The sequence below is a fragment of the Lampetra fluviatilis genome, chromosome 60 (genome assembly GCF_964198595.1).
Source record: "Lampetra fluviatilis chromosome 60, kcLamFluv1.1, whole genome shotgun sequence".
In the NCBI taxonomy this organism is placed as follows: domain Eukaryota; kingdom Metazoa; phylum Chordata; class Hyperoartia; order Petromyzontiformes; family Petromyzontidae; genus Lampetra; species Lampetra fluviatilis.
Window position 1 is genome coordinate 2,567,536 of NC_136334.1, and position 13,391 is coordinate 2,580,926.

Genomic DNA, 13,391 nt, shown 5'->3' on the forward strand with positions numbered 1-13,391 from the left:
TTATATTATTTTGGTCTTTCGGTGAAGTCACTTAGATAGGTTAAAATAAAATAACAAAAAACTACGTTTCTGATGACGACCGCTTGTGTTGCGATCGAAACGTCGTAGTTTTTAGTTTTTTTCTTTGAACCTATCTACGTGACTTTACCGAAAGACCCAAAGAATATGAATTCCTGCAGTCACGAAAGCTTAAAGTCAATTATACTTTAAATTTCGCACGTTTAAAAAGTTGTTCAAGAATGGAAAATGTTGGGGCCTAAACGTAGCTCATCTATTAATATGGGACGGAATCAATGGGGAAACGATGATCGTTTAACGAGTTTTCGCTTTTCGAGCAATTTTCGCGGAAGCTATCTTGCTCGTTAAGCGAGAGACGGTCTGTACAAAGTTTGGGCGTCACTACAGGAGCCGTGCAGTGTTGCGACCCGTCCCCGCAGACCCCTTACTGCCACTCTCAATTTTGGAGCTTTCGCCACCTCTGTGAATCTACTTTGTGGCTCTGCCCAATGTGTGAATCTGCCCCCTCTCTGGCCCTGCCCCCTCTCTGGCCCTGCCCACTCTCTGGCCCTGCCCCCTCCCTGGCCCTGCCCCCTCCCTGGCCCTGCCCACTCCCTGGCCCTGCCCCCTCCCTGGCCCTGCCCCCTCTCTGGCCCTGCCCCCTCTCTGGCCCTGCCCACTCCCTGGCCCTGCCCCCTCCCTGGCCCTGCCCCCTCTCTGGCCCTGCCCCCTCTCTGACGTAACCCTCATCGCGACCAAAATACAGGCGGCCGTGGAGGGGAGGACAAGCAACAACCGCAGATTTCGCTCGCCCAGCGGGTTGGCTGTGTTCGAGGTGAGATGGGGCCTTGCTGCTGTTGCTGAGTCTGTGGCTCTGTGTCGTTTCAACAGCCCCTCAGCGCTTGTGTGTGAAATGACTGCCAACTTTGCTTGGCGAGTAATACATCATCATAGGGGAGAGAGAGAAAGAGATGCGGCGGCGGGGCTAGACGCGGTTGCTACTGGCCACCCCCGCCAGTGCATTCGCTCGGACCTCAATAGGTGCTCGCTAACAATATCACTTTGTCACCAAGGAGTCTGATGAAGGCTGTAAGCTACGAGGGGTGGCTATTGTCGGCTTGTGTGGCTCTTCTGCAGCATGAGCTGCTACCAAATCAGATAACTCCGCTCTCCTAACTTAAGAAGGGTTCGTGGTGCAACATTACGGTTCTGTTATATAAACATCTGGATTCATGATTTTTTTTTAAAGCAAGCAAACAAAGCTTTGTTCCGGAGTCTCATCGGCAGGGTCAGTCTTGAGACGTTATAGGGGTGGTGAGTTTTAGCTTTGGGAGTTTTTATTCCCATTGCTGAACTGTGGCCGATTATGTAAGGTGCGGATGTCTAATGTGATTGTATTACACTGGTCAACAAAAAATAAACATTTTTTCTGGCCTGGACTTTTGCAGCTGTTTTAGAATAATTTCAGGGTGCTGATTCCAAATCTGATCTCAGATTTGCTCTATCACATCTAATTTTTAAATCCTTTATTAAATCCTTTATATTAAGTTCGCTTGCTTGCGTGCTTGCTTGCGTGCTTGCTTGCTTGCTTACGACCGTGCAAATCTTTCGGTCGTTTTTTAACCCACTTCCCGTGATCCAATCGAGCTGACATTTTCCACATAGACTCGTTGTGCGAGACAATTAATGTTCGTGAAAAAAAATTCCCAAAATTTGACACTTTTTAGGCAAAAAAAAATATTTTACATATATTCAAATATAACTCATTCATGGCTTTGGCTGAACGTCACAGTGTAAGAGCCCAGAGCGTAACCCCTCCACAGGCCGTGGCGGAGTAGCGCAGTTGGTAGCGCCCTCGCTTCCCATGCCAAAGGTCGCGGTATCGATCCCCGCGTCCTACACAGGCGAATATATTTTTAAATCCTTTATATTAAGTTCGCTGCCACGCATATAAAGGATTTATAGTGAAAAACTTTGTTTTTACCGGTTATACTTATTATGCTATCGGCATACCCCATTTTCATTGATTTTACCCGAAATTAACTGTCACTTATGATTGCAAGTTGTTGCGAGTCAGTGACTGCTTTAGTGTTAAAATATGGTGCTGTATTTTTAGGATAGTGTGTTTATAATATAATTTTATGTAGATATCCACATTTATTTCATATTTTTCTTCTGCAGTTTTTATTGAAAATGCAATATTTTATATCTCAAAAACCTGATGTGATAGATGCCAGATTTGGAATCAGCACCCCAAAATTACCTTAAAACTGTTGGAATACCTTATGCCAGAAAAAGTGTGTTGACCAGTGTTATGTATACAGCTGCTATTGCTACACGTGCTTTAATCACCATCGGTCATGATCAGTCCACTGCTTGATGAGGGAGTAATGGTGCTGTGATTTAATTTAACATGCCTTAATTTAAACTCGACAGCGAATAGCGGGCATTGGATTTCCATGTGCTCAATTTTGTGATGAATAGATTACGTTGATGTTAAGCTTCACCCTGCGAATGCTTCACGTGCGTTAATATTGCATACACTACATTTTATGCACTATGTAATAACATGCAAAATATGTAAGGTATGTATTGGAAATTGATTGATTATTGTTTAACACTGCTGTGGCATAACCGTGGATTCTGTAATATGCAGTAAGCACTTAAATAATTTTCTATATGCTGTACAACACTGAACACGCTATGTTTGGTGATGACACAGTTATCAGCGATGCACAAACACATTGGTCTATAACGCTTGTTGTGACCTTAAAATAAACAGATATATGTGAAGGTCATTTCACGAAACGTACATAATTGATGCAATTTTGCATGCTATAAAGTAATGTACATTGTAAATATACTGTGTGCATTATGCTAACGTGTGTAAACTATCATGTAATTTACTATAGTGCATGTACAGTATTTAGTTGTGGTAGTCGGTACTGTATCTAACGCCGTATAAACTACGAATAATTAAGTATGTGTCCTGTATGAAAATACTGTACTGAGAGTATACATATACAAAATTCGAGTGAAGTACTGTAATTATGTACAATATACTGTATTTAGTGTGTACATTATAGACATTGTAAGTACTGTACTGCCAATGAAGACTGGAATTATTGTGTGTAAATATACTATTGTATATGCATTGTCGATATGTATGGCACTTTGTGTACAAAATGATAATCAAGTGAGGGTTTGCTTCATCACCAACGTCGCATATGCACCCTGACCAATTAACCGTCCACACCCAGTACAGAATTTGTGTAACGTGGATATATTCACAACATCCGACCTTCCTGCACAGTAATGGATAATTATCAATCTCGCTTACATTCACGTTCAGAGTACGTTTGCACGATATTTTGTTCAGTGTGATAAAAGGTTTAACTGTCATTTACTATAGACGTTCACAAAACTGACCTTTTCACATCATGCCTTTACCTTCCAGAGAATCGCTTATGTGACGTGCTCTGTTGACAAATTAGACTGTAATGCTATATAAATCGGGGAGCAGGTTGAATCAAATGAGTATGAATAATACAAACAATAGGAACAACTGCACTCAAACTTTCCAAGCCATGCGTTCTTCAGTCTGTCATCTCCAAACCGGGATTTGAATTTATTTCCATAAATTCGCCCGTGTAAACTCATACAGAAGTGCTCGCATCTGCTCACCTTTGCCATCTGCCTGATATCCCTGACTTGTGTGTCAACGCGTCCTTTCATTTGTCTTGTCCAGCTGTGCCACCCCTTTTAAATCGACTCCCGGATGCTGCGGGAGCTGAGACCCGGTCATGTCCACAGCTCCAGCCACAGCGAAAGTCTTCGCTGTCATCGTCTTGGGCATGTGGCTGGTAATGGCATCATCCTCCTCCACAACTCAGTTCTTTTTCCCTTAACAGCGCAATTTGTTTATATGGTATATTAATAAGTAATAGTTATTTATTTAGACCTTTAATCATCATATGCGCCCCAGTGGCAAGATGTTAGTTTCTTCGCATTATATGGAGGACGTTGTAGGTTCTATCCCGACGCCTGTATATTTGGAGTTTGCCTGTCCCTCCCGGTGGTTGTGTGGATTTTTCTCCGGGTCCTCCGGTTATTCCCTCCACATTTTTTAATCAACGTGCATTTAGAGTATTTGGCTCCTATAAATGTCCACATGATAAACCACTTCATTGAGATATCATTTTTGGCCAGGTCACTTCTGAAAAAGAGCTATATAGTTCAGTGGGCCTTACCTGGTAAAATTAAAAAAATAGATTATAGTTCGGTTTAGTTTTATCATGCTTTTGGTGTTTCATAAATATTTTTTGGGAAAATAAAAGACTAAAAATATACGAGCGCGATAATCATGATATTTTGCAAAACAAACAATATCATTAGCGTGGTTCCTATATCGCAAGGTATATATATAGACATATACTGTATTACCATGTACTTATTTTGTCAGTCCTGTAATAATAATTACTGCCCTTTGCCAATCTACTGGAAGAAGGCTTCCCCATGACAAGGCGTAGATGTGTTGACCACCCTATGCCTCTATATAAGGAACGAATCAGTAAGACTTCTCCACAAATTTGGCTGTCGCCTGATGAAGCTAGTTGTAATTTCTGGCAAAACGTCATACTCAGTTTGTAAATGTTGTGGCTTGGCTCTCCAACACACCGGTGTGCTGTACTAGTGACGAATTGGCATGTTCTATTTACGTGACAACCCTTGCTAGTTGGCTGTGTCGGGTGGTGGCGGGTTTTAACGGCACATTTATATATTTACGCGATCTAACCCAAAAACCTCTGTTATGGAATACATAATGGCCGCAACCTGTAATGCTTCCTTACACAGGTAACATTAACATTTCTAAGAAGTAATCAATTATTCCACTTACGAATCAACACACATTGTGTGGGAGTGAAAAATCTATTTTAATTGATTAAAACAAAAATGTAGGTGCCTTGTTGGCGGTTGTGTCTGCACAGGCACATCTTAAACATAAACGTACTGCATTTGTTCATAGTGTATTTTTTTCTTCCTGACCTCTATTCTATTTCAGCTCAGGCATTTGTTTACTAATATTTACTGCTGTAATGTTTTCATTCATTTGTCAGTGGTCGCCAACAGTACATTATCATCACCACCACCAACCACATGGCTGCTGAAGCTTTATTTTAATATATCTTCCTGTTATTCCTGTTTGTTTGTTTCTCTTTCAATCAGTGTTCCTTGTGTTATCAAATGCGAATAATGGTAATATATTATAGTTACAAATAAGACTGAAGGCGTGCTGAAAAGTCTAATGAGATGGAAGGTGGCATGTGCCGCAAATATCCCAAGAGGTTCAGCTGGAGATGGTTATGCATGGATGATGGGCAGGGAAAGAGGAAGCCAATGGATCAGTTGGTGGGATAATGTGAGCAAAGGGACAGGACTTTCCATGAGAGACACTGAAGACCGCAGCTAATGGAAAGCATCTGCTGTCATGATCATCGACCCCCAGTTATGATGATGACGTAAGATAGATTAAACCTACCAGGGTAAGAAGCTATTCTGCCAAAGTATTATTTTTTTTGGCAGCAGGAGGATAGTTTGTTGGGTGAAACACATCAATGATTTCTGCCATTGTAGGGATTTCTGGGTGCTCATGTTTTTTACTGCTAATCAAAGCTCCAACATACATTATTAATCAGGCACAAGTGCGATCTCTCCTGATATCAGGTTGACTGCTCCCCAATCTCACAGTGGAAACCTGTCAGGACAAAAAGCTACTCTTTGCATGATGGAAACCATTTGCATTTGCAGGGCATTAACTTTTCATGATATTCTGCGAGTTTTCCTGCTGTTTGGCCATTTATTTGCATCAAAAATTGTGGAATAAGGGGTTGTAGCAAAATTATTGACAACCAAAGACTCTTTTAACTATAATATTTTGTCAAATACAATTTAAACTGCATATAAGCACACCCTTTCGCAGCAAATCCAGGTGTGCTTATATTCGAAGCGTGCTTGCAAGATTCCCATTTTGCATTCCCCCACCATTGTCATGTGACAAATAGAAACACACAGATGAGAAAATAGAATCGGATTAAAGACATAATTTATAACTGTTAAGGTAAATGGGCTTTGGGCAGAATGTGTCACTGGAAGGGATGATTGCTGATGTTCTGGAATAACGATGATAGAGTGGCAGCCGAGGAACGGAGCGCATCCGACAAGACGTGCACCTTGAAGGTGAAGCGATCAACTTGGTTTGCATGCAGGTGCTCGGCGGATTACTAACTCACCGGATCGTGAGACATGGCGGGCGGGTGGGCTAGAGGAGCCCTTCACCCAGCATTGGGTTTATAGTGGCTGGTCGTGCTGAGTGGATGACTCTGACGGGCGGGCATGGTGCTGGCCACCCACCTCTCGACCCCTCGTGTTTTCAAATAATCTATTGATGAAACAATACTGTACCTGCATATTCCTGGATTTATCTAAAGCGTTTGATACAGTAGACCTATAGCATCGTATTAAATACACTTAGAAGCCTACGATTCACTGTGCACACAGTTAATAGTTTTAAAAGCTACCTCTCTTCACAAACTCAGATTGTATACACTGGTAACCTGGTGTCAAACACAATTGAAATCACTAAGGGTGTACCTCAAGTTTCCATTCTTAGACCTATCTTGTTCTCCCTTTATATCAATGACTTGGGTACACCATTTGAACATTCTGATGTTAACATCTTTGCGGATGACACTGTTTTGATAGTTGCTGGCCACTCCCCTGAAGATGCGTACTGGAAATGACAGCGATTTTATTACAAATTAACTAATCTCACTTAAGCTGGTTCTGAATGACAAATCAAAAGTGATTTGTTTTTCTCCAGGGAAAAGAAAACCGGAATTTTTTCCTAAGTTATTCACAATCAAATTGAACAGTTTGATCAAATAATTTACCTTTGGGTCATTATAGACTCTAAACTCACTTTCCAGATTCACATTGAATGCACTGGGAGGAATGCAAAATACCAAACTAGCTTTGCAGACATAAACATTGCTTCCCAGCTAAGTTTCGGTTAGAGTTGCTACCTTACTACCATTATTTTATCACTGTGACATTGTGTACCAATCAACCAATACAATGCTGAATAAGCAAATTTCCACTTATCATTCCACTTTGCTCTGGATGCCCCTTATAAGACCTGTCATTGTGACTTGTACATAATCGCAGAACGATTCGCCAGGTGTTGTTTATTTACAATATCCTTAGTGGTAATTCGGTAGAATGTTTGTTGGATCTGTTGACACAACGAGAGGGGCAGACCTAACCTGAGGAGTTTATCACTCCTTTTATTGAATATTGCCAGGTATAAAATAAGTTTTGGTGAAAGAGCATTTTCGGTCGCTGCCCCTAGTCTCTGGAACAATATGACCACAAAACTTTGTATGCAGTCATTGTCGTCGATCAATCACTTTACTTTTTTAGTTTCAAGTGAATCCTGCCTAGCTGCCAATGTATAAAATATTAGACCCGGTATAAATATTAATTGCCGGTAAGCGACCACTCTGTGTGCGTTGTTTACACTATGTTTTTTTATGGATGCTGTGTTTTTTTATTCCTCAATAAAACGCCATCGTGTTTGAGACTGTATCTCCATTACATTTACTATGGCAGATTTAAATTAGTAATTTTTAGAGATACAGCGTGGAATTTGATAATAATCTGAATTTTACTTCATTTTTCTAGAATTTTTTTTTAATATTGCACCTATGATTTGCTAGCATTTTTTATTTCACTTATCTGATATTATATTATTGGTTCTTTCGGTAAAGTCACGTAGAAGGGAAATAATAAAATAATATAAATATAAAACAATAACAATTCTCACGACGTTTCGACTGCAACACACCTGATGATGATTGCTTGTGTTGCAGTCGACTTTACCGAAAGAACCAAGAATATGAATCCCTGCAGTCACGAAAGCTTTAAATAAAAATGTATCTGATATTGTTTATTATTTATTTACTTTACTGTGACTTGTTGCGTATGTCAGAGAAGCGGCGATGTTGTTTTTGTTGATGAAACCCGATCTAAAAGCAGCTTGGCTCACAGAGTGTTTAAAAGAATAATAATAGGTTTTACCGTTTCTGGCAATAAAACAGGTGTTAAGCTGTTCAAACACGAAACAGAAACCTTTTGCAAGGAATTATGTCTGCATTAACCACGCATACTTGTGGTGAGCGTGCAAACAAAAAATTGCTTTGGTAATGTATGCATTCATTGTCTTTGAAACTGATTTGTCTACTCCAGAGACAGCCTTCTTTAGGGCCTAGTCTCAACCAGTGTTAGACCAGAGAACGCCAAAAGGCGAAAAGTACAAAGGTTAATTCAAAATAAACTGAACTGTTCGACCATCCTCCATAGGTGCTCACGAACAGCACTTGGCCCAACAGTCTGTTAAGGCTATATGGGAAATATTTGTCTTGGGGGGTGGGTGGGGGTAGATATGTGCATGTATGAGGGTGCGAGAGGGCTATGTGATCGAGTGGAGAGAGTGTGTGTGTGAGTGATTTCAAATGTGGCTGCAAGAAGGTGATATAGGCTATACGGGGGATCTTGCACTGTGGTTCTTCATGTGTGGTAAGTGTAACATTTTATGTTTTATTACCCTATGTTACAACTATAGTCATTTATATTTCTCATGTGAAAAACATTTGCTCAAGTAGAAAATCTTGGGGCTGAAACATGTCTCAACTTTTTACATGTCAGTCAACGGGAAAATTTTTGATCGTTTAATCAGTGTTCACTCACTGAGCAATTTTCACGGAACGTATCTTGCTTGTTAAGCGAGACACACCTGTATCATAGGAGAGTTACAGCTTTACATCCTTTAAAAAAATAAGGCTTGCTTTTCCAATGATAGCTTTCGATTTTTCTCTCTAATGTCAGCAAGGGCAATTCTTGTTAAACACACTTGGTGTACTGTCCCAGTGTTTTACACGTAAGTTTTCTTTCAAGATTGCATTGTGTCTCGATTGGGCACTCTGCCTGGTTCTTTGTAAAATAATGTTTAATCGATCGTTGGACGTTAACGCTTTCCTCAGCGTTACCGTTACTACCTCATAAATCTACAGTGAGCGGTCATCAGTAGCAGTAGCAAGGAACTAAATCCAGACTGTAACAGTGTCCACACGTTAAAATTAAAATTCAATTAATAATACACCCGGCTGACTGAAATAATTACTCAAATATACCACTGTATCTTTAGCCATGCCAATATCTAATTTGGCTTGCATCGCAGACGGGAACGATTCAAATGGTTGTGGTTGATAGCTTTGCTATTGCCTTCATTGACATGGTGATGAAAGGCTTCTGTCCATTGCTCACGAAATCAGCACTCATTGAGGTGAGAGTGATTGGTCACAAATATGTAAACTAAACTAAAAAAATAATTGTTTGTATTTTACCAGCAGGGCCCACTGAGCTATATAGCTGTTTTTCAGAAGTGACCTGGCTCCAAAATGATAGCTCAACGAAGTGACTTATGTGGACATTTATAGCATCCAAATACTCTAAATGCATGTTTGTAAATGTGGAGGGGAAAACCGGAGGACCAGAAGAAAATCTACGCAACCACGGGGAGAACATGCAAACTCCAAATATACAAGTGTCAGGGTTGGGATCAAACCCATTACCTTTTGCATACCAGACGAGGGAGTTTACATCTCGCCACAATGGCTCCCCATACACGTACAGCCGTTTTGCCACACCGTGTGGATTGTGTGGGTTGTTTGACCATACTTCACCATGCTGATCACTGCAGGTGTTGGTGAAGACAGCGAGCACAGACATGGTAAGATAGAGGTACAGAAAAACTGGATTTTGCCCACCACGTAGCAGTGCAGCTATAACAGCAAGTTGTGTGTGGAGCCCTTATTGTTGGGGGCCATCCATTTAGTACGTACACAAAAATCTGTTAACTTGACTCCTCCCTGTACGCATGCGTACTTTTTACACCCTCTCCCCCACCTGCGTACGTACGCTTGACGCCAATCCCCACCTGAATCCCATAGAACGGCCGATATTTAATCCACGCAGAAACGATCAAGGATTAATAATATGAACGTTTTTAAGCAAACAGATAGTCCACCGCCAGATTATCTAACTCATTTGAATAACCAATGTAGACAAATTATTATCAAGGCTTCACCCCCCCCCCCCCCCCCCGTTTCCTATGCGTACGTACATTGTCAGTAGACCCCCCATACGCAAGCGTACGCATTTGGCTTAACCCCCTTACCCCCTCCCTCCTCCATGCGTACGTACTAAATGGATGGCCCCTTAGGAGAGGGCTCTTGTAAGATCAGAAGTTCATCTGGATTGATTCAAGCAAGGCAGACTGCTGGCAATGGGAAACTGCGTATTGAAACCGTTCCAGAGTCTGCATGTCTTGAAACAATGCTGCTCAGAAGGCAATGCAGTTGTGTAAGAAATACTTAAATATTTTAACGTGGAGAGAGGGGTCTTTGCCGGAGACATTGGTTATTTATTTTGTTGCGTATGGTGGTAACCCATCCAAGCACTGTGCAGGCTCAAATATGTTTAGCTTTTGATATAGGACGAGGTGATTTGGTAAAAGGCATTTCGAATGCAGGTCTCTGTTATTAAATATAATAAATACCCCTGCAATCTTTTTCCTGTGTTTTTAAGCTCAGGATTGTAAAAAATGCTCACAATCATTAAGGACCTTCATGATGGTGAGCGGGCCCGTGTAAAACTACATGGCCGGGAGTCAGAGCCTTTCCCTGTACACCTTGGGGTGCGGCAGGGATATCCTCTGGCTCCCATATTATTTAACATCTATTTTGACCGCGTAGTTCGTGAAGCCTTCAATAGCTGTGCCGGGGGAATTTCCATTTGGTACAGATATAATGGGAGGCTGATCGATGCCCGGGTGCGATCAAGGGATGGCTCCCTATTGGTCAATCACGTTATGTATCTTCTTGGTTTTTTTCGGTAAAGTCACGTAGAAGGGAAGTAATAAAATAATAAAAATAAAACATAATAAAATTAAACAATTCTCACGACGTTTCGGCCACAACGCAAGCAGCCGTCCTCAGGTGAAGAATGAGACACTTCAAGCTAGGAACTTACATATAAGCTGGGTTGGGGGTGGTAGAAGAGCGCCTTAACAAAAAGAATGTGCATATCAAGATGAGTTTAGCATATACATGGGAAATGCGCAGGGGGCGGGGGGGCTTCAAAGTCATACCATGCCCACGCACTATGCAGGATCAAGAGCACCAAGGGGGGGTGCAGGGATTAGCATTAACAAAGGAAAGGAATGCCAATGATATGTAGCTGCAGTAACTAAACAACACCGTAGAAAACTAAGGTATAAACTACATACAAAGACTAAAATATAAACTGCATAGCACCATCAGTATACTTACTATACTCTACAATAAGCTGAGTTACTAACAGCAAGTAATACATTACAATACTACGTCGTAAAAGTCATATAATATGCTTCCATCTAAACTTTATTCTCTTACATCAACCGAGCATATACCGTACTATATACTGCCATAGATAAACCCAACATTAAATTATATACTGTATTGCAATAAACCACATTTCAACATAACACTATGTATTATTCTACCTACCCTAATGTGTATCAAAATGGTTTATTACGTCCTTCCAATGATTGCTAAGCCAGAATCCATCTTCTCGATTAAAATTGTCTCTGTGTTTGTATATGTGGATCGCCTCATGAACGAATCTCTCATGATAGCCAGGTGGCTTGCAGAGAACCTCTGTCTTGGAGAAGTCAATGTCATGTGAGCCCACTGAGTTGTAACAGTGATCTGCCACGGCTGAGGTGTTTGTCCTACCGTGTTTCAGGTCAGCTTTATGTTCACGGATGCGGTCCGAGACATGTCGTTTGGTTTGTCCAATGTAACTGCTACCACAGAGGCAACTTAGTTTGTAGACACCAGGGTGCTGTATGTCTGGAACCACATCTTTTACAGACGGTACCAGATCACGGATTTTATGTACTGTGTTGAATCGGACCTGGATCTTGTGTTTAATCAGGATTTTGGAGATCTTTTTTGTGACCCCAGCAATGTAAGGTAAGGTGATGGTCTTGAAAGGCTCCTCAACAGGATCCTTCTTGATGGTTGGAGAGATGGCTTTGCGGATTGTGTAGTCGGAGTAACCATTAGCCTTAAGAGCTTGGCGTATGTGTTTGAGTTCACTGGAAATGTGTTCATGGTCGGATATGCATTGGGCTCTATGATATAGAGTCTTGATGAGGGAATTCTTCTGGGATGGATGGTGGTGGGAATCCGGTTTTAGATAAGCGTCCGTATGGGTGGATTTCCTGTAGACAGAGTGGCTCATTGAACCATCAGGTCTCCTTTTGATTAGGACATCCAAAAAGGGTAGCTTGCCATCTTTTTCGACTTCCATGGTGAATCTGATGGCTGGGTGTATGGAATTGATGTGGTCAAGAAATTGGTCTAGAGCAGGCCGGCCACGTTATGTATGCCGATGATTTGGTAATAGCTGCTCATTCAGAGGAGGAGTTGGAGACACTGCTGCTGAGACTGGAGCGTGCCACTAAGAGGTGGGGCCTTACCATCAGCCCCACCAAAACTAAGCACCTGCCTGGGTATTTTGTACCATCGGACACTCCACCCCCACAACTCCCAATCGGGGATGGGGCAGTAGTGGAGAGAGTGGAGAGTTTTCCATACCTGGGCAGTGTGCTTATGACCGGCTCCAGTTTAACAGCAGAGGTCTCACTCCGAATCAGTCGAGCGGCAATATCTTTTCATCGGTTGCGTAACGCTGTGTGGAAGCTACCTGGTCTGTCGCTCCGCACCAAGCTTCAGGTCTTTTCGGTCACAGTCATTCCCTCCCTTCTCTACGCTTGCGAAACGTGGACCCCCCTAATGAGCTCCTCCGGCAGGCAAGGCTGCGTTGTCTGGGTCATGTAGCCCGCTTGCCCAGCCACCGCATGCCTAAACAGCTTTTGTTCGGCTGGATCGAGGGGGCTAAACGGGCGTGGCACGGGCTAGAGAAGAGATGGAGTGATGTGGTACAGGAGGACGTGGCGCTGAGTGGACTTGCCAATGACTGGTACCAGCTGTGTCAAGATCGGCCTCTGTGGAGGAGGCTCGTGAAGGACGCTACTGGGCAGTTGGAGGCAGTCGCCGTCCAACAACAAAGGAGGGCGGAGGAGCGACGATCACAACAATAAGCGGAGCGCCGGGTGGCTAAAGCACAGCAAGTTGGTACAGTAGGGGGCACAGGTGGTGCATCAGCCAGTCATCTCGGTCATCTCGGTCAGTCGACCCGTGGCACCTGGGTCTGCCCCGTGACCTCCTGCC

General features: G+C 42.3%; 1 protein-coding gene across 1 annotated transcript in view; it reads left to right on the forward strand.

Annotated features, from left to right (window-relative positions):
• Positions 1-753: 753 nt before the first annotated feature.
• Positions 754-13,391, forward strand: part of LOC144951015 (tumor necrosis factor receptor superfamily member 14-like) — a 33,029-nt gene continuing 20,391 nt past the window's right edge. The window contains exons 1-2 of the mRNA XM_078881245.1: positions 754-832; positions 3,746-3,860. Of these exons, the coding sequence (XP_078737371.1) occupies positions 3,801-3,860 (60 nt within the window). The 5' untranslated portion in view covers positions 754-832; positions 3,746-3,800. The remainder of the gene's footprint in view (positions 833-3,745; positions 3,861-13,391) is intronic.